General features: G+C 27.6%; 1 protein-coding gene across 10 annotated transcripts in view; it reads right to left on the reverse strand.

Moving 5' to 3' along the window:
* mbl (splicing regulator muscleblind) overlaps window positions 1–23,553 on the reverse strand; it is a 318,509-nt gene that overhangs the window by 51,537 nt on the left and 243,419 nt on the right. For 4 of the 10 annotated variants that reach the window (XM_075313793.1, XM_075313792.1, XM_075313797.1 and 1 more), the window contains 3 exons: window positions 16,620–16,970; window positions 11,435–11,476; window positions 1,874–6,740 (listed from right to left, as the gene is read on the reverse strand). In XM_075313793.1, coding sequence (XP_075169908.1) covers window positions 4,155–6,740; window positions 11,435–11,476; window positions 16,620–16,970 — 2,979 coding nt within the window. In that variant the 3' untranslated portion in view covers window positions 1,874–4,154. Of the gene's footprint in view, window positions 1–1,873; window positions 6,741–11,434; window positions 11,477–16,619; window positions 16,971–23,553 lie in introns of those variants that run through there. The other 6 variants (XR_012723872.1, XM_075313800.1, XM_075313796.1 and 3 more) reach the window with 5 other exon arrangements.

A 23,553-nucleotide genomic window follows, 5' to 3' on the forward strand; every position in this document is an offset into this window, starting at 1 on the left:
GGTTTCAATAAGATATTTACTTTTTTTTAGTTTTAAATAAATTAAGAAAAATGTTTTGTTTTTATGGAGGATCTAGGATATATGGAAAGCTTATGGCTGGGGCTAAGGTAGGGCTTGTTGTATACTTAAGAAAATTATCTAAAACAATTGGTGGCATAAAGTGTAATAGTGTCATTATAGGTGTTGTTTTTTTTTAATTATAATTAACTATAACCTTAAGCTCAAACTAAAAAAGGCTAACAATTCTTAAGAGCTTTATCAATAGGCATTAATATGGACTAACTAAACTCATAATATGAAATAAACAATCTTTTTTTCGTTTGTTTGAAATAAAATTGGCAAACATTGAGTTAATTAAAAATATTAAAAACAAAAAATTAAATAGAACTGAAAAACTGATTTTTGTTTATACATTGAAAAAAAAAACAAACAATTACAAATAGGAATAAAGCGAGATCTAACATAACAATAGGACAGAAAAAAATCATAAGCATAAATAAGGTTTCGAAAGTTTTTGTAAAGAAAAACTAACAGAAAAATAGACGGCTTCAAGTATATTTAAAACTAATATACAAAACTAATCTCATTTAAGAAGTAATTTCATTAAAGGTTTCTTTAAATTAAAAAAAAAAATCTATACAATTCGTTGTCTAAAAGTGATTATAAATTGTCTGTTAACAGATATTTTTAATAATTAAAGTGTTTTTGCATATATATAATAATTTCATAAACTAATAATAATTAGATTAAGTCAAGACTATACATTTAAGAGACAGCGAGACATAGAGAATATATAAATATTTAATAGAGAGAGATAGGGAGTAAGAGAAAAAATAAAACAAAAAAAAAAAGAGAGAACATCATTACAACAGTTTCAATGCATACAGAGCGAAAGAGAGAGCTTTTCTCTTTTTCGTTAATAAAAACGAAAATGTTCAGGTTTTATAATCCCTAAAAAAATAGCTAATATATAATAGACACATAAATTTATATATAAATATTTATTTTGTTATTTATATGGATATATAAATAATTATATATTTTTATCTTTAAAAAAAAATTAAGCACATTGAGAATGAGAAGCTTTTAAGCTACTAATAGGGCATTACTACACAAGCTTATCTAAGCCTTCGATCAACACCACAACAATTAAGCTTAAAATCGTAGCTTTCAAAAAGCTTTGGCTGGTTGTTTTAAGCTTTGATTTTTATCTTCCATACCACCAGGTGATTTGTTATCGCAAAACCCAAAAGCTCTTCATTTTAGGAAAAAGATTTAGGGTCAAAGGAAATTGTTTTTAAGTTTAGATGCTTATTTTAGGAACCTAATTCGTTAGCAAGTTAGTAAGTTTTTCGTTTATTTATAGTTTTTTTTTTCGGTTTCATAACAACTAATATTAACGCAGTACCAAGTCAAGCTTTTTGGAGGGTTTTTGTTGTTTTCGTTATTTTTCGTTCTAAGCTTTATGATTTTCTTGTAAAATTTCTGTGTAAGTTTTTGTTTTCTGGTTTTTTTAAGAGACATGACAAGTTAAAAGCTATCACAGTACTTCGTTTTATTTATTTTTTTTTAATTTTCTTTATAATTATAAACTACTACTCTAGTAATCGATTTTATTAAATCGTTTGTGTATTTTTTCAGTTTTTGTATTTTTTTTCAATAAATTAAACATAAAAACCTATATAAATAAAGGAACCTAATTTGTAAATATGTCAAGAGCTTTTTTAAAGCTCTAAAAAATAATGGCAAAACTTATGAAAAAACAAGAAAACTTAAAGCATAACTAAAATAAATAATCACTTAATAAGGTATTAGAAAAAAACAATTAAATTAATTATTAAAAAAATAATAATAAAAATAATATATGGCAAAATGAAGGCATTTTTTTATAATCTAAGTGGCCAGAGAGTAAGGTCTAAAAATTAAGTTATAGGGAAACAAATTAACTTTTAAATTAAGCAACAAAATTTAATATCGAGGTAAAAGAGGTTTCCTAGTTTTATTTGAAAAATAATTTCATAAAGAAAAGCATAAAAGTTTGATATTGGAAAAGCAAAAAGTTTTAAGCTTTATAGGGTCATGAGGTTCCAAAAAAAAAAATATCCTAGAAAATTTATATAAAGTATGTCCATGTTTAAGCTGTTAACATCAATTTGTATGAAGCTTTGTTTTTCTTAACTCTCAGTTAAGAAAAAATAAATTTAACGGCCATTTTCATGTAGCTCCGTTAGGCTTTAACTGCCAGTTAGTAGAAAGCAAATTGCAAATATCTTTTTTTCCGGTTAACTTTAACTGAAAATTTTTCAGCAGTTAAATTTCTAACTGGCATGTGGAACATATAGGCAAGATGGCGGATATGTCCATAGTATGGTTTAAAAGTTCGTTAGCTAACGAAGCACTAACGGAGCTTCATGAAAATGGGGGTAAGTAAACAAATTTTTTCCGTTGGGTATATAAGCATGATGACCGATATATCTGTAGAATAATTTGACAATTATTTTGGCTAACTAATGGAGCTTAAGGAAAATGGGGATAAATATACTAAATATTAGTTAATGAATATTTAATGGAAATTAGTTTTTACTTTTAATATTTGTTTGTTCTAATTTAAGCTTTAAAAATAGATTAGGTGTGAAAATCCACTGATTTGAAGAAATATGACTTTTAAATCTTTTCTTATTTATATTTATTAAAACTTTTCTGAATCTTGGGAAAATCAAAAGATATTTTTTTTAAGCTTTTACCCTGAAAGAAGAGTTTTCTTTTCTGGGGAACAAAATTTTAGACAAACGAAGATTTCTTTTGACGCTAAACAATTTTCTTTAGAAGCAAATAAAATTGTCATGAATTTACAACCTTTGTCATGAATTTGGGTCAAAGGGAAATTTTGCTTGTCTAAAAATTTCCTTCCTTAGGAAAGTATTTTTTTCTGTGGGTGTAAATATTGACAATATTTTCTTGAATTTTTCAATAGACATTTTAATTTTTAGTATTAATTACAAATTATGTCAAAGGGAAATTTTGCTTGTCTAAAATTTTCGTTCCTTAGGAAAGTATTTTTTCTTTGGGTGTAAATATTGACAATATTTTCTTGAATTTTTCAATAGACATTTTAGTTTTTAGTATTAATCACAAATTATGTCAAAGGGAAATTTTGTTTGTCTAAAACTTTCGTTCCTTAGGAAAGTATTTTTTTCTGTGGGTGTAAATATTGACAATATTTTCTTGAAATTTTCAATAGACATTTTAATATAATACCATTAATATTTAGTTTTAATCACAAATTTTCTTTTAAATTTAAAATAATTAATTTCGAGCTTTTATATAGAAAATTAATAAACTGTAATAATTTTTCCTAGGGTTTGGTCTTTTTTTATAAATTTTCTTTTTGACTACATTTATGGAACCTCTTTAACAGAACCTCTTTGAAAGCCTAAAGCTCTTAACTGAAGTATTTTATTTTAAGAGAGTGAGAGAAAAAGAAAATTAGTGAGCAAAAGTAATGTAAAGTCTTTTAATTTAAAGAGAAAGGGAGAAAAACAGTGGGCATGACTAACGACAGGTCTTTTAATTTAAAAAGAGAGTGATAGAGAGAGAAAGAGAGTGAGCAAAAATAATATAAGCTCTATGATATTTTTTCAATAAGAAACCATTCAAGTGTATTAGACTGAAACTGGGCTTGGTGGGGTTCAGAAGTAAGACTTTTGTATAAGAATTTCTTTGTTTTTTTATAAAAAAAAAAAAAATTACAAACAAACAAATTAAAATGTAAAATATTTCTTTATAGATTTTCTTTTCCTAGAAACTTAGGCACAATTTGTTTCATTTGTTGTTTATTTCCATATTTTCTTCGAAGAAAAAGAAAATAAAACTTCTTTTTGTTAACGATTAATAATATTTAAGTACATTAAACTTAAAATTTTAAGTTTTTGTTTTGTAAAATATGGGAGCTTTTATATTTTGACTTTCAACTCTTTCGTTAAAAATTCTATCCAAAAGAATTGATTTTCGTTTCGAGTTAAAACAAATGTCCTTGCTACGATTCAAAAGAAAGCTTTCTCTTGTTGTTGTATAAGATAAAAAAGCTTTTTGTTACCAGTCCCTCAAAAAGAGCTTTTAAACATTAGCAGGAGTGTGGTTTAAAGCTAGACTTTTTAAGAAGTTTTCATCTTCTTGAAGGGATTCAAAACTAGAGCACTACTTGATCCTGCTGGATTGCCTGCCGCTGAGGCTGCTGCTGCAGCATATTGGGCAGCCGAGGCAGCATGTGTCATACCAGGGGCAGGAATAGCAGTGGCGCCTGTAGGTATAGCTCCCATTGCAGCAAATGGATATCCAGGCATCATGCCTGGAAAGAAATAAGCAGCCTGTTGCTGTTGTTGCTGCTGCTGCTGTTGTTGTTGCTGTTGATGTTGCAAAGCAGCTGCGGCATATTGAGGATGGGCGGCCGCTGCATATTGAGCTTGGGCGGCTGCGGCGGCGGCATATTGCGTTTGGGCGGCATATTGTGATTGGGCAGCTGCGGCTTGCAAGGCCATGGGTTGACCACGCATAAGAGCAGCATTTTGGGCAGCTTGCATATAACTGGCTGCCGCAGCAGCTGAGGAAGCCACAGTTGGTGGCCTTTGCAGTAGGGCAGCCGAATTATTTGAACTATGAACGGGTGTTCCCACCTGAGAAGCTAAGCCGGCCGGACTCGATAGAGTACTGAGAGAGCGCATTTGAGCCGCAGCAGCAGCTGCTGCTGCCTGTTGTTGGGCAGCATGAGCTTGCATAAAAGCGGCATGCTGAGTCATCATGCTGGGAGGAGGTATGGCGGTATTATGGGCCCCCGTTGCTATGTAGGTCTTATTCAGTTGCATACCCGGGTATGGCGAATGGGCTGTGGCCGCCGTCAAAGGTTTTCCAGTCAAGCTATTTGCATTGGCATTTGCCACCTTAACAGCGTTGGCATAGTTCTTTTGGGCCAATTCCTTGGCCAAAGCAGCAGCATCGGCATAATAGCCACCCGCACTGCTAGCAACTGGATAGCCCGAGCTATAACCACCATAGGCGTGTGTCGAATACGAAGGTACTGTGATAGCCTGTGGTACGGACGAGGTGATAGTTGATACTGGCAATGAGTTGACATAACTGGCCATGACATAGGGTGATGATGTTGATGCCGCGGAAGATGTAGCAATTGCCGCAGCAACGGCAGCAGCATTATACGATTGCTGATACAAACGTTGCATATTCTGTTGGGCCTGATAAGCATTGGTCACTACCGACGACGACGAAGAAGTGGCTGGCAAGGGAGGTGTGGGTAAAATACCAGTCGATTGTGTCGAAATACTGGTATTTGAAGCATAGCCATTGTGTATGGATGTAGAGCCATTTAGCGACAATGAATCATGGTGACCATTTATCTCCTCCTTATTGGGTGAAATGGATAATGAAGAATTACCCGAGGAAAAATTGCCATTCATATGCATGGAAGAACCACGACCAAAATTTGCTTGAGTACTAGTGGACGAAGTTGATGTAGACAAAGATGTGGATGTAATGCCCCCATTAAACTTATCACTATTCTCATTCTCATTCTCTAAGAGAGTAGAAGACTGACTCTCATTAACTGGGCCATCGTTATCGGAGGCCTCCGCTCCCGATGAAATGCTAAGCTTACTGTTGTAATGACCCTCAAAGCTATTTGACGTAGGTGAAATGGCCGAAGCCTTAGAATCTACTGGACCCTCTGAGGGTGAGTCATTTGTATCTGAAACTACGGCCGAATTAGTCTGAGTGGGACTATTCGGGTGATAAGGGCTTGACTTAAGACTAGAGCTATTGTTTAAATTATTATTAATATACGATAGACAATTATTATTATTATTGTTGTTGTTATTGCTATTATTATTGTTTTTGTTGTTGTTCTCACTATTACTGTTGTTGTTTATGGTGTTGTTGTTGTTGTTATTACTACTACAATTGTTGTTGTCATAATTATCGCTAGCATTATTCAATGTACTCAAATTACTATTTGTTATACTACTACTAGCAGTAGTTGTTGTTGTTGTCGTTGTATGATTTTTAGGTGACAATTCAGACAATGAACTATAACTAGAATTACTAAGATTTGTGTCGTTGTTGTTGGTGTTGTTTGATTGATTGATGGTTAAGGATTGGATAGGCGGTGGTGGTGGTGGGATATTTGTATTGGTATTTAAAAGAGTCTGGGTATTGGTGTTGGTGGTATTGTTGTTGTTGTTGTGTATTTGAGCAGAGGTTGTGGTGGAGGAGGAGGAGGATGTGGATGATGGTGTGGATGTATTTTGGAAATACAGCTGTTGTTGTTGTTGTTGGAGTATTTGTTGGTGATGGTGTTGTTGTTGTTGTGTTAAATTAGCACCTAATAATTGTGTGTTCGATGCTGATGTTGTTGTTGTAGTTGTTGCACTTGTATTTGATATGGGTGTTGCTGTAGCATCAGCACTAGCAACATTAGCAGCAGTAGTAGTAGTAGAATTACAATTGATAATATTGGTAGTAGTAATAGTAGTAGTATTACAATTGGTAGTAGTAGTAGTAGTAGGAGCAGTAGTAGAAGAGCTTGTGCTATTTTGAGTTTGATACTCACATGAGACTGGTACAAATGGCTGTTGTAATTGCATTAACTGCTGGTATGTAGTCGCCCCAGGATACACAGGAATGCCAGATTTTTCAGCAGCAGGACGTTTGATGGGTACCATACCCGAATAAGCCTAAATATTGAGAAGGCAAAAAAAGAAAAAGAAATAAAATTTGAAAAATATTCGAAATAAAACAAAAACATTGAATACAAACATATATATTAAATATATATGTATATAAATTATAAAAAAAAACTATGCATATTTAAAAATATGATTAAAAAATGCCAAAAAAATGTCAAGCTTTTATACAAAACTAAAAAATATATCTATATTTTTAAAACGGTAAAATAAAGGTTTCGAAAATAAATAATCTTAAATTACAATTTTGTTTTCCCTACGAGACGGGATAAGTGAAAAGCATCATCGAAACAATGATTTGTACACTTTGATAAAATAAAAAAAATAATTGATTTCAGGTGAAATGTTGCAATGAATACAAATTAAGGACTGTAAACAAGCTTAAAGCTGTCACAATAGCTTTAGACATCGATATTTGGATATTTTTAAGTCTCACAATTAGATAGAGATATTTTCCTATCATCTAAAAGGATAAAATTTAAATTTATATAGTTTAGTTAACTTAAAAAAATAATAATATTTAAAATAAATAAAAAATACTAAAAATAATAGTGAATATTTAATTTTTATTTAATTTAAGGCAAGTGAATAAAAGTATTTTTTTTAAATTAATTTCTTTTAGTTTTCATGTTAAGTTGATATCAAAAAAGCGATTAACATTCAAATGTATGATTTCATTTATAAGTAATAATTGTTAGGGCTTTATGGAAAATAAATATTAAAATTAAATATTATATTTGATTTAAAATTAAATATTATATTTGATTTAATTAAAAAAAAAAACATAAAATTAATTTAATTTTTTAAATCAATTTATTTAGTTTTCATGTTGATCTGATAACAAAAGAAGCGATTAATGTATAAATGTAGATTTCATGTATAATTAATTATTATTAGAGCTTTAAAGACAAATAATATTAACGAACTTGATGAATTTAGTTAATGAACAATAGGTTTCTGCTACAAAATTACACCCGTCTAATTATACATGTTTCCGTCCGGACGAATAGATTTTTCTACAGTCTTCAATATAGATCTGGCTGGGGGGAGATGACTCAATTTGGGTCCTATATGCTACACACAAAGAAAATGCCATTAATAGTCAGCCAACGAAAAATTTTCATTGATACAACGAAACATTTTCATTATTGCAATGAAAATATTCGTTAATAGTAATAAAACTTTTCGTTGATTCAAAGAAAATTCGTTATGATAACGAAAAATGTCGTTGTATTAACGAATTTGTTTCATTGGCTGTATTTTAACGACACATTTCGTTAATATAACGAAATTTTTTCTATTAGTGTAATGGAGAAAACATAAGGAAATCATCTGTACTCAGTGTTGCCAGGGAAATTTTTCGGTTTACCTTACAAGGACAAAAAAGTTCCTTATTTTCCTCTACATTTCCAAAAACTTTTTCCTACAATTTCTCCTACAATATTTTTCTTTAAATTTAAACAAAATTTACAAAAAAAATGGTTCTAGGTGCTTTATTATATAAAAACATATGAAAATGCAACGTTTACTACGGTAAAAAAAATTTGTATTACCACCACGGTTGTCACAGTTGGTAGAATTCTTGATGTTTTCATAGATCAAATCTCTATAGAAATAAAGTTTTGAAAGTTCATATAAAAATAAAATTTTGGAAAAAAATTCTATAAAATTTTTTTGAAGAAATTTGTCTACAGAAATAAAATTTCGACAACATTTTCTATAGAAATAAAAATTAGAGAAAATTTTCTATAGAAATAAAATTTCGACAAAACTTTTTATAGAAATAAAATTGTGAACAAATTTTCTATAGAAATAAATTGATGACAAAATTTTCAATAGAAATAAAATTATGACAAAATTTTCAATAGAAATAAAATTATGACAATTTTTTCTTAGGAATAAAATTTTGACAAAATTGTCTATAGAAATAAAATGTTTACCAGATTTTTTATACAAATAAGATTTTGACCAAATTTTCTATAGAAATAAAATTTTGAAATTTTTTTTAAAAATAAAATTTTGACAAAATTAAAAAAAAAAATAAGATTTTGACCAAATTTTCTATAGAAATAAAATTGTGAAACATTTTTTTAAAAATAAAATTTTGACAAAATTTTCTATAGAAATAAATTGATGACAAATTTTTCTATAGAAATAAAATTTTAACAAAACTTTCTATAGAAATAAAATTATGACAAAATTTCTTATAGAAATAAAATCTTGACAAAATTTTCTATAGATATAAATTTATGACTTAATTTTCAATAGAAATAAATTTATGACTAAATTTTCAAAAGAAATAAAATTTTGACAATTTTTTTTAGAAATAAAATCTTGACAAAATTTTCTATAGAAATAAAATTTTGACCACATTTTCTATAGAAATAAAATTGTGGCAAAATTTTCTATAGAAATAAATTTTTGACAAAATATTTTATAGAAATAAAATCTTGACAAAATTTTCTATAGAAATAAAATTTTGATAAAATTTTCTATAGAAATAAAGTGTTGACCAAATTTTCTATAGAAATAAAATATTGACAAATTTTTTTAGGAATAAAGTTTTGACAAAATTTTCTATAGAAATAAATTATGACAAAATTTTCAATAGAAATAAAATTATGACAAATTTTTTTAGGAATAAAATTGTGGCAAAATTTTCTATAGAAATAAAATTTTGACAAAATTTTTTATAGAAATAAAATCTTGACAAAATTTTCTATAGAAATAAAATCTTGGCAAAATTTTCTATACAAATAAAATTTTGACCAAATTTTCTATAGAAATAAAATTGTGGCAAAATTTTTTATAGAAATAAAGTTTTGACAAAATTTTATACAGAAATAAAATTTTGATAAAATTTTCAATAGAAATAAATTTATGACAAAATTTTCAATAGAAATAAAGTTATGACAAAATTTCTTAGAGAAATAAAATCTTGACAAAATTTTCTATAGAAATAAATTTATGACAAAATTTTCTATAGAAATAAGATTTTAACTAAACTTTCTGTAGAAATTTTGGCAAAATTTTCTATAGAAATAAAATTTTGACAAAAATTTTTATAGAAATAAAATCTTGACAAAATTTTCAATAGAAATAAAATTTTGACAAAATTTTCAATAGAAATAAAATTATGACAAAAATTTTTTAGGAATAAAATTTTGACAAAATTTTCTATTAAAATATTTGTTCGGAAGATTTGTGGTAAGATTTTCTTCATATTTTGGTAGAGTTTTTTTTTTGGCACGAGTAGTAACCGTGGTCACTAAACATTTTTAAAGATCAAGCCTTGCTGGTTTCTAATTTCCTCCTCTAGAGCCACCAAAATGTAGAAATTATTAAAAATTGTATTGAGTGAAAAAGTCCCAACGTCCCTACAAGACGCTAAGTATGTCCAAATTTTTTATGGAAATAAAAATTTTAGAAAATTTTATACAGAAATAAAATGTTGACAAAATTTTCTATAGAAATAAAATTTTGAGAAAAATTTTTATAGAAATAAAATTTTGACAAATTTTTTTATAGAAATAAAATTGTGATCAAAATTTCTATAGAAATAAATTTATGACAAAATTTTCAATAGAAATAAAATTATGACAAAAATTTTTTTAGGAATAAAATTTTGACAAAAGTTTCTATAGAAATAAAATGTTGACCAAATGTTTCTATGCAAATAAGATTTTGACAACATTTTCTATGGAAAGAAAATTTTGACAAAATTTTCTATAGACATAAAATTTTGACAAAATTTTTATAGAAATAAAATTTTGACAAAATTTTCTATAGAAATAAAATTTTGACGAAATTTTTTAATAGAAATTAAATTGTGACAAAATTTTCTATAGAAATAAAATTATGACAAAATTTTCAATAGAAATAAAATTATGAGAAAATTTTGAATAGAAATAAAATCATGACAAAAATTTTTTTTAGGAATAAATATTTGACAAAATTTTCTATAGAAATAAAATGTTGACCAAATTTTGTATACAAATAAGATTTTGACAAAATTTTCTATGGAAAGAAAATTTTAACAAAATTTTCAATAGAAATAAAATCGTGACAAAATTTGCTATAGATATAAAATTTTGACAATATTTTCTATATGAATAAAGTTTTGACAAAATTTTCGATGGGAATAAAATTTTGACAAAATTTTTTATAAAAGTTCCTATATTGTGCCCCTACGAACCTACAAGACGTTAAATATTATAAAAAAACTAAATGTAGGGAGTTCCCCCTGGCAACAGTAGAGACTCTACTCCCGATTTGCGATAATTCCTACATGCTTTCTGAAAGCTATGGAAAAAGTCCCTTCGCCCTGCAGAAAACATTTAAAGTTAGGCGCGTATAGATTTGTATCTGGTATATTCAAGTTCATTAATCCATCTTTACCCATAAAGATCGAATAGTTAATAATACGATTATTTTATTTTTATCATATTTTATTACATTATACTTTAATTTAATATTTTTAATTTAATTTAATAAATTGAATCTGTTATATTAAATCTCAGCAATAATTAAATCAAACAATATTCCAACAACATTTTAATGCTATTTTCGTCTAAAGACTAATAGTAAATTTGAAAACTCAAAATCATGTATCAAAAAAAAAAAAAAAGATATTTCAATCAATTTTTATCTTATGTCTCTTTCGTTCCTTTCACATAGATACTTACGAAATTTTCATAGTAAAATGAACCAACCGCTTTTACATCCATCTTTTGAAAGGCAACATAATGCATGAGAGTATGTAACAACATTTTTGTTTTCATTTTGTTGCATCAAAAAGATGACAAAGAGACGATGTTTGACGATGTTCATGATGGTAGTTGCCAAAAAAAAGTTGTGGGATTGTTGGTTGGTTTACAAAGAGGTTTGTCGTTGGATAGTTGGAAATAGGTGGCAAAGTAAACAAAATTTGTATACAATGTGGAACAGCACAATGGGAACATCAAGAGCAACAAATAGTCGATAACAATGGGAGGTTTTTTTTTTTTTTTTTGAAAGTGGGTTGGTTTCGACGTCGGTAATGTGGGTAAGCCAAAGTAGTAGTTTGTTGTTGAGCACAATGGTAGTTGTGGTTGCATTAGTGGCAGTTGCAGTAGTGATAACAAAAGTAGTTGTAGTAGCAATAGTAATTTTTGGGCGACGTGAGTTGTACATGTTCATCAAAGACGACACCAGACATGATGTCGACAATATTGACGACGACAACAACAACAATGGCAATGACGATGATCATGGTGATGGTGATGGCAATAATAATAATAATGTTGAAGATGCCATTGAGAGGAACATTGTTATAACCAATAAATTACGCAGCAGCAATACATTTTTTTTTCGATCACAGTGTGGGTGGTTTTGGTTGTTAGCAGGAGCAATACACATTTCAAGTTAGATGGTAGTAATGACAATTAGGGTGATGATAATTATGTTGTTGTAGTGATAACAGGGTTACATCAACAAAACAAAAACATTTTAAACAACAAACGATAACATGGTAGTGGGAAGAAAAAAGAGAAGGAAGAGAAAAACATGTTTGTTAGTTATAATCTAGCAGATTTTTATAAGTTAAATTTTGAGCTTAGGTGTAAATATATATTTTTTTTTATTACAAATACATGTACTATGGTAAGCAAAAAATAATTAAATATATAAATAAAAACAAAACGATATACATCTTAATAATTTTAATAATAAATAAAAACAAAAAAATATGTATATTTTAATAATTAGTAAAAACCATAGGCCGAAGAAAGTTATTTATTTATTTTTGTTAAATTTTTCTCAATACACAATAATTTGTTGAATGTTGTAGAAGAGTGTTTGCATATAACCTATGTGGCGTATGAGGAATCAATCCCGTAACTTAGTGTTACACATACGTAACAGGTAACACATATGTAACAGGTATAGATTATATTACTTATACGACCTGGAGTACGTATATTTTTTTATAAAAGTAAACAATTCTTTGGAAAATTATCATGGAAATTTTCACAAAAGGGGATTTTCAAAGAGAATTTTTTTTGGTAATTAAAAAAAAAATCTCTACAGAATACTTCGTTGAAAGTAGTAGAAGAGCTTTTGTATATAGCCTATTTGGCGTATGGGGAATCACTACCATAATTTAGTGTTACGCATGCGTTTCTGGTATAAATGTGGAGAACCTATAATTTTTATACAAATCAACAAAATTCATTGGAAAATTACCATGGAAATGTTTGTTAACTTTAAATGGTATTCCAGAGAAATTTTTGGTCCAAACGGGTCTTGAATATTTATTCGATTTATATGCTTCGAATATCATCAAACTAACGAGGTCTATATCTATTAATATAGACGTCAATTGTCAAGGTGTATAGCTAAGGTAAGGTTGGATTAGGTATGGTAGCAGCCCGTTTTTTCAGACTCACTTAGATGTGATACCACAATGGTGAACTTTTCTGTTCGATTCTATGTTTAGCTCAATGACAAAAGATCTTCTTTTTATAGACGAGCCAGAGTGGCGTTTCTATTTATATGGAAACGTTTTCGAGAAGGATTAACACACTCAGAATTGTCACCAGTATTAAGTGGATAAACCACCGTTGAAAATTTTTTGGATCTTCGGTCGAAACTGACATTGATTCCAAAACCCTTAGTATGCAAGACAGGCATGCTAACCATTGCACAATGAGAGTTCCCTTTTTCCTTTATATAGACGTGTATGACATAATAGTGTATGACATAATTTCGGGAATTAGTTCGTTATTTATATATTCACATTTTCGAATGATATAATACCTGTTTCGGTATAAATTTTTTGTATTTAGGTTAGATTAAAGAATCTAAATCTAGAGAACGGTATATTTGGCATATATTTTTATGGGTACATAATAAACTCAAATTTTCAAATTCAAGCAAAATTGGAGGAAGATATGACCTTCTAGGAAGGCTAGAAATAAAATCATGAAACCAAAGACTGCAGCGTTATTATATCAGTTAGCCAAACGTCGCTGGATTTTTTTAGAATAACGTCCAGGATTTTTCCTCATTAGTCCATAGAATTTTAGTAGCAAATTTTTATTTACAATTTTATACAATAAATTTTAATGAATTTCTGTGTGGCGTATGCATGATTTGATTAAAACAAGCGGTATCATACGCCCCAAGTGAAAATATATTAAAAGTACTCATACCACACACGGTACAGATTATGATAATAAACAATAACCGGCGAAATGGGACGCTACTTTGCCCAATTTTTTCTTTCTTTTTAAAATCAGACGATTTGTTTGAAATTTGTGTCATTTTTTTCGGATGGTATATAATTGATAGGCCAACTTATTCCAAATTTGAAAAAAATTTGATGCAAAACTGTTTATGAGATGGGAGATGTAGTGGCCTCATAAAATGGTCTGATTGAAATGAATCTAGGTTTTAATTATTTGGTACTAACAGCCATCAATTAAACATTAATTTTTATGGTAAAATTTTTCTTCGACTAAATTAAAAAAACCTATTATTGTTTTGCCTTTCTTCAGCCATATGATTAAATTTCTATTACGAAATCTCCTTTAAAATAAAAATAAAATTAATATTTATTTACACTAAATTAAGAAATAAAAATCATATAGTTTTATTACAAAGGACAGGGAAAAGGGAAAGGTTTAGCAAAAGCTTATGGAAAATTACTTAGAATCATGAATAATATTTATCATAATAATTGGAGTCTCTTGACACTTAAGAAAAGTGGTCATTTACATGCAAATATTCATATTTTTATAGGTTAGTTTTAAGTTTTTATTTATGTGAAATTAAGACTATCATAGTTTTTTTGGAGGGTAAAACTAAAAACAATGTTCAAATAAATATTTTCACAAAACACAAAAATATTAAACTGCTACAATGATTTCTCAAAGTTTGTTTGAGCAAACTACAGAAAAAAAGGAATATTGTTACAAAAAGTAAAATTGTCCAAAAAATAAATAATTTTCTTAGAGTACAAAATTTAAATAAAATTTTAAATATTAGAGTGAATGCCACTAATCATAGCATTAGATTTGCCTATCCGCAGCTACAACCCCAAATTGGATATCATCTAAATTAGTAGGTGCGAAATAAGAATAATCAATTTTGTTATTTTACTGAATTCCATTTGACGTATGCTTATGGTAATAAAACTTTGGTTGTTCCTACAATTAAAATTGATAATACGCTCCCATGCCGTAAAATTAAACATACTAATACGCACCAATGTGCCACAAATAGAAATTATTTTTTATTGTTGTTATTATGATATTTAATATTAGTTTTCTGCCAGCATTAATGTCTTCTTTTCAGTAACTTACTTAGGTTTAAAAACTTATTAGATTCGGGGAAACCCCAGTTGTTTTTAACCGTTTTTGATATGTGAATTTATTTCAATGGTCTATGCCATATAACTACTATCTTTCGTATGTTACAAATACATACATTTATTGTTGAACTTATCTACCTCTTGATTTAAATGAAAAATAATTCATTTAACCATATTTCAATTATCTACTTAATCATATTAATTAAAATTTAATTTTGGTTTGACTTATTATCCTTAATTCGCAGTGTGTAGAGTATGTCAAGGTATGTGTTAAATTAAAGAATTAATAGGAATATTAAAAGCGGGGCATTTGGCTTTAATTTGATGACAACTTAATTAAGAAATATGGAAAAGGAGCTAGAATTGAGCAAAAGTCAGGTATAGTCTATTTTGGGATATCGTATACTAAAACGGCTTGATGTATGGTTCTTTCGTGAGGCACCAATTATTATTAGCAAAATTTTTTGAAACAGCTTATTTCAGGAGTTTTTGAATAAACTACTTATGGTAAATCAAGCGAACTTTTGTATAAGAGCCCAGTTATGAAATGATCGAATTACCCAGCAAAAAAGCGTCGCCCAAAAAGTAAAGAAAATGTTCTTTTTGGATCCGGAAGTGGTGCTAAATTGACATAGAAGCGATAAATTTAACATGGGCTTGTCATAGGAGGGAAGTCCTCCATTTCAACAGCCGTTGCACTGAATTTGCATCACTTTTTTAGGTGTGATCCGAATTCAATGTTTTGGATGTGCCTTTGGAAGAACTTCCAAATTTTTTTGCAGGGTAGTTTTAATTAAATTTAATAAAATCTTAACAATTAATTCCGATGCAGTTTAGTTATGGCTTTTGTAATTAGGCCTCAACTCATTCACAATTTCCAATTTAGCGTGATTTAGTGGCTGGGTTAACTTTCCTCAACATGGGAACTACGTCGTTTGAGATTATTTTTTTTTTTAGTTTTCGAACAATGTGGCGTATAATCCTTGGCGTACGTATACGCTCCCTAACAAATTAAATAATAATACTTATACGTCAAAGTGGTTTGACAGAGAAAAAAAAAAGATTTAATTAAATCAACAGATAATAAAAGATGGACAAATAATTTCAATCAATTCCTGAATTATTGCTAGATCTAAAAGATATTTGATTATTTTTTTAATAGTATTTCGAAATCAATTTAGTATTTTGTGTAATAAAAAATATTATTAATTAATAGAAATATTTCAATATTACGTGCAAGGATATTTTATAAATATTTTTTTTTTTTGCAAAATATAAATAAAGATGAGCATGCATTTGAAATGAAGCTATATAAGGTCTCCATTCCCAATATTTTTCGCATAAAATGAAAAGGCAAACTATAGATAAATAGAAATACTAAAAAACAATAAATTACTTAATAAAATTTTTCAAAAATACCCAAAACAAAAATTATACCTTAATTTACGTTATACATAAAGTTAAGAAACTAAACTAAAGTAAGAAAACAAACAGAAAGAAATAAAAGAAAATTAAAATACCAATTGAAACATGTCTGTATCGGCGGCACGTTTTTTGCCCACTTCTAGGGGATGCTGTTGGCCCAAGGACATGGCAGCTACAGCGGCAGCATTGGCCGCAGCAGCAGCAGCTGCTGCATTAGCCATATTCGTTTGCTGCTGTTGATGGTGGGTTTGTTGTTGCTGCTGTTGATGTTGTTGTTGTTGTTGGTGTGTGGCCATGAGGGCAGAGCCGTTCAAGGTATTTGTGGTGGTAGTAGATGTCGTTTGTTGTTGTTGTTGGAGGTGATGTTGTAATTGTTGTTGGTGAAGATGATGTTGTTGTTGTTGATGATGTGACAAAGTTGCAGCGGAAACGGATACAGGTGCAGTCTAGTTGTAATCATGAGCGCGTGATATTTTTTAACGCATTCGTTTATAAGGTAGAGCATTTGTGCAGCAATTAAGTGTAGGTTGATGTGCGTATGTGTGTGTGTAAGGGTGCATATGAAAGGACAATTTATGTGCACAATATATATGAATAATTAATATACACCCACATACCAATGCGTTTATGCAAACACACACACACACAGATGGACACATATATGTCGAATTACACAATACCACGGTTGAATAATATTAATGAAAATTTAAACAGATTTTTTTCGTAATTAATTTATTTGTACACGAAGTTAATTTAATGGTTGATTCATTATAAATAATTATAGCAATTTTTTGTGTAATTTTGTTTATAATAAAATCAATGTCCAATAAGCGGTAGTTGTTGACATTTGTTTATTATAATTTAGTTTTTATTTTTGTTTTTTTTTCACCCCATAGTAATTTGTTTTTAATCAATAAATTATTGCCGATTGAAGTAGAGTTTGTTTGTTCAATGGAATTTTGAATTTTTATTTTCACCCCCCCCCAAACGATATTAACGATTTATTGTTTTAAAATAAAATCAATGTTTTTGTGTGTATTTGCAATCAATGATTAGATTATATAATTACAACATTTTATGTTGTTTTATTTGGATAGTGTTGGTTTTTTGTTTTTAGTTTTGGTTTATTTTTATTTGGTTGCATTACCATCCATCGAAGCATATCGAAGCGGTGATAGTAGTAGAAGTGACGTAGAGATGGCATAATAGTTTGTAGTGAAGAAATGAGGATAGTAAATCATAAAAGAAAAAAAAGAAAAGACAAAAATATACCAAAAAATTTAAAAAAATATATTTCTTAAAGTTTTGCAGAATTTTTCGGTTAAAGCTTTTATGGTTTTTGGTGGAGAAAGGCTTTAGTATAAGAGATAATTAATTTGCAATAGCATTAGCAAAAAAAGTAGATATGTTTTCTTTAGCTTAATACTCAATAATATAATTCATACGCCTCATTGTACCATCATATAATTAAAATTACTTATACAACCCATAATACCTAAAGTTTAATGAAGTCATTAAATCTAGGCCAAAATATTGGCAATTTCCATTTAAAAAGGATTTACCATACCGATCATTAAAGGACGTTATCCAATGCTTAACGAAGTCAGTTTTTCTTTATGTGCCAATATCATTTTGTATATGAATAATTTATACAGGCACGTAAGATATTGAAAATAGTTTTTTCAGGTTATGTAAAACATAGATATCACCTAAATAATAGGCCCGAATTGAAACTATTCAATTTTGTTATTTTACTGAATTACATTTGACATCTGCTTATGGTAGTACAGTTTTTGCTGGCACTATAAATAAAATTTATAATACGCCCCATGTCCTAAAATTAAATATAATCATACGTCCCAATGTACCACAATGTTTTAACCCTTTCACTACCGATGTCCACTTAGAAGGACATTCGAAATAAACACCAAACTCTATTTTCCCACTTAATTGCGATTTACTTCTCGATGTTGTTTTAAAGTAGAGGCTTTAATCTAAATAAGTTATAAATATTGTCCATATTGGTGAGGTCTAAAATACTTTTTTATAAACTTCTTAAACAATAAACGAAAAATACGAAAATTTGAGACAATCTTTCTACTGTATGTTTCTAGTAAATTGACTTTTATACAAAAACTATAGCTGATACTTTTTCGGGTTCTTTTTTGTATTTTTTCTTACACTTTGGAAGATATTTTAGGCCAAATAGCGCTTATTTTCGTAAGGCCATTTGGTCACAATTCAAGAATCAAGTTTACAGAACAAGCTCATATAGCTCTTGAAGTAATTGAGGTAGGTTTTCAAAATGACAATTTTTGTTCTACATGCTGTTGGTACAAGTAAACATAGAAGAAAAAGAAAAGTTTTTAACATTAAGTTTATTTCGGTAGTGAAAGGGTTAAGCTACAAAGAGAAAAAGATTTCTTTTAATTTCGTTTTTGTATGTTTAAACTCGGTTGCATCGAATTTTTTATTTAGACGACTATTACTTTTATGTCCCTTGTAATTTTTTTGTATGCTAAATATTTGTAAAATTTTTGCCGATGCGTATGATAAATTGGATAAAAACAATATTACGTATACGTTAATATTTTATTGACTTGCCTAGAAAATTCAAAATTATATATGTTTGGTCTTGGCTTAATGACATTCACACAAAACACAATAAATAAAAAAAAAAATAATTGATACTAATAAAAATGTAAACTATTTATTGGTATCAATTTATTTTTTTTTATTATTTATTTGTTTTTCTTTTTTTCATAATGTCATTAAGCCAAGATCAAACATAAATAATTTGAATTATTTCGGATCTAATTATGCTTCAAAACTTTGGATTTCTACGAATAATATCTTGATTGTTTCTGTAATCTCTGTTGCTCACTCCGTTTTCCAATTTTGTACTATACCAAAAAAAATGTATTGAGACATGAAAAATTTTAAATTACCGAAACAATTTTTTAATTCTACAAAAGTAAATGCAATCAACTCTAGTACCTATTACCTACAAAGGCATAGAAAATTATTTTTTGCCCTCAATCACGAAAATAATTCATCCAAATGATTTTTAATTGATATTTCTTCAACCATAGAAATGATAGTATCTAGTAAGCAACGACAATTAAAAAAATAATTGGTCCAATTAAAAAAATGAAACGATACAATTAATTTTTATAGTTGGTTTTTACGTCAATTTTAAAAATTTTTGAAATAATAAATTTTTTTAATTCAATAAAATTTTTAATTAGAAACATTTTGGTTATAATTTTATGCACATCATTGATAGATAACAGAGTTAAAACCCTATTTATTCTTTTACATAGTCTGGACCTTAGTGCGTATAATTGATACTAATTTCTTGGTCCTATTGCGTATAATTAATATTAATTTCATGGACATTGGTATGTATGAGATATTTTATTAAAGAAGAAATTATTTTACAATTATTAAATCATTTCAGATAAAGATTTTTATATTTTATAGTACACTTCCTTACCGGAAATCGTACAGCTGTATTAATAAAACTCTAGAAATTGGAAAGGGTAAATGTTTATAAATATTCTCATGGTGTAATGTTACGATACCCATCTTGATAAAAAACGACAATTATTTACATATACCTCTTTGAGACTAGGGACATTTTAGGCTTCCCTAAGTAACATATAGTAACATGAATTTTAATAGAAACTATTATCATAGTTAGTTTTCGCATTTTTTGTTTACAATTACCCTTCCAAAAAGGAAGAAAGTATCCAGTATACGTAATATTAATTTCACGATCATTAGTGCGTATGAGATATTTTATTTAGAAGTTATTGCTTTCATGGCTAAAAATCATTGATATTCTATCAAACGAAACCGAAAGCAATGCTTTAAATATTTCTCGGGGGCCAATGATGTTTGCATTCCCATATTAATCGTTTCTGGGCGTATAATATCTCTCGTTCGAATAAAATGGGGATATTTGGGCATAATTAAAATATTTTGAAATAAAATTACGTATACGCAATAATGGTTATATAATTAATATAAATTATACACACCGGTGGGCACAATAGATTAGCTCATGAATTATACAAAATTAATGTTTTGGAAAATAAATTCATAGAATATTGCATATGAATTTGTAGTATTTTTTTTTCTTCTTAAAATTTGAAAACATATTTACTTTTCTTTAAGCTTGGCATTCGAAAGTTTTTTTTTTTAAGGTAATAAAGTAATGAATAAATGAACAATAAATATAGTATATAAATATATAGATATGATTAGTATGCTTAAAAATAAAAATAAATGAAATAAAATAAAAAATAAAAACAAAATCAAAACAGAAAAAAATCAAACTATATATAATCCTGAAATTAACCTTGTGAAACCAAAATAAACCAAGTTTCCTTATTTATTTAAAGACTATAAACAAGGAAATGATTCAAAAATTGATTTTTTTTATATAAATGTTAAGACAATAATACAAAAAATCTTATTACATCCTTTATGTTTTGCATATATATTTTGTTTTCATTATTATTTTTTCACACATTCATATCTCATCATAGTTTTCATATGGCTAAACCTTTTGACCATATGTATTCATGCCTATAAATTCCTTTAGTTGGACTCAAAGCCAAAACGAATTTTTACATAAATGTTGATTGTTCACCGGAAAGCCAAAATCCTATATACGAAAACATAATTTCTCTTTGTTTTAACGCTTGATTGTGGTGTAAAAATATTTCCTTTATAAATTCTCAAAGATTTTTTTTTCTTTTTGTTACACCATACACTCAAAAGTGTTTTGAAAAAAAAAAAAAAAAGAAAATAGAACAATTCAAAAGTAAAATGCTCAGCTAGAAAGGAAGTGAATCATGGACATATGAAAACAAGAAATAAAAATAAAAATTTATTTAACCAATTTGAATTACAACCGAGACGAGGGAGAGATGAGCATTGTACCTTTCAAAGGAAACCTTAAACGGAAACAATGTTAACATATGTATTTTTAATTTTCTGAGAATTTTTATATATATTGAGTGAATGTTTAAATGTGTGATAGATGTATGTGTGTATGTTTGAATTGTGTATATGTGGATGTGTGCAGAAATAGTTTGGGATATACAAGTTCTATTGTTTTACTGGCCTTTCAATAGTGAAAATTATTTGAATTTTGTTTTTAATAAATATTTTTTTTTCAATTTTATTGAATACATTTTTTATGGAATTAATTTTTTCATATATTCAATTAAATTTTTAGTTTAACTTTATCCAAATTGTGAAGCAATTTTTTATTGATTCAATTTAATAAATTCTTAATTGTTTCAATTTGTTTGGATATTCAATAAGATTGTGATTTAAATTAATAAATTAAAATAACTCATACTCGATTTTTTGGATACTATACAAAAATGTTCTCCAGTGCGTATAATTAACATTATTGCAATATTTTAAAATAACTCATACGCAATAAGGAACTTGTTGGATATACTACAAAAATGTTCGCCAGTGCGTATAATTAACATTATGGCAATATTATAGATTATACGCAATGAAGAACTTTCGTTAAATATGCCATTTTAAATTTGGAAAAAATATAATTGGAAAAAGTATACCTGAAAAAAATATAATTGATTGGAATTGATTTGGAAAAATTATAATTGATATATCTGGCATTTTCATATCGTATCGATGTTTGATATCAACTGCTTAAAATTTTTTGATACTGTTTGGAAAAAAATATACAACCTATTTGTATTTCCTTAATTTTATTTTCATTTCTAATATATAAGTATTTTCCAAAATTCCTTTTATATAACCAAATTTAACGTACCACAATATTTTAAAATAACTCATACGCAATGAGGAACTTGTTGGATATTATACGCCAGTGCGTATAATTAACATTATGGCAATATTATAGATTATACGCAATGAAGAACTTTCGTTAAATATGCCATTTTAAATTTGGAAAAAATATAATTGGAAAAAATATAATTGGAAAAATATATAATTGGAAAAAATATAATTGGAAAAAGTATACCTGAAAAAAATATAATTGATTGGAATTGATTTGGAAAAATTATAATTGATATATTTGGCATTTTCATATCGCATAGATGTTTGATATCAACTGCTTAAAATTTGTTGATGCTTTTTGGAAAAAATATACAACCTATTTGTATTTCCTTAATTTTATTTTCATTTCTAATATATAAGTATTTTTCAAAATTTCTTTTATATAACCAAATTTAAGGTACCACAATATTTTAAAATAACTCATACGCAATGAGGAACTTGTTGGATATTCTATAAAAAATGTTCGCCAGTGCGTGTAATTAACATTATGGCAATATTATAGATTATACGCAATGAAGAACTTTCGTTAAATATGCCATTTTAAATTTGGAAAAAATATAATTGGAAAAAATATAATTGGAAAAAATGTAATTGGAAAAAATATAATTGATTGGAATTGATTTGGAAATATTATAATTGATGAATTTGGCATTTTCATATCGTATCGATGTTTGATATCAACTGCTTAAAATTTTTTGATGCTTTTTGGAAAAAATATACAACCTATTTGTATTTCCTTAATTTTATTTTCACTTCTAATATATAAGTATTTTTCAAAATTCCTTTTATATAACCAAATTTAACGTACTACAATATTTTAAAATAACTCATACGCAATGAGGAACTTGTTGGATATTCTATAAAAAATGTTCGCCAGTGCGTGTAATTAACATTATGGCAATATTATAGATTATACGCAATGAAGAACTTTCGTTAAATATGCCATTTTAAATTTGGAAAAAATATAATTGGAAAAAATATAATTGGCAAAAGTATACTTGAAAAAAATATAATTGATTGGAATTGATTTGGAAAAATTATAATTTATATATTTGGCATTTTCATATCGCATAGATGTTTGATATCAACTGCTTAAAATTTGTTGATGCTTTTTGGAAAAAATATACAACCTATTCGTATTTCCTTAATTTTTTTCATTTCAAATATATAAGTAATTTTCAA

This window comes from Haematobia irritans, chromosome 5, assembly GCF_050003625.1.
Source record: "Haematobia irritans isolate KBUSLIRL chromosome 5, ASM5000362v1, whole genome shotgun sequence".
Classification (NCBI taxonomy): Eukaryota; Metazoa; Arthropoda; class Insecta; order Diptera; family Muscidae; genus Haematobia; species Haematobia irritans.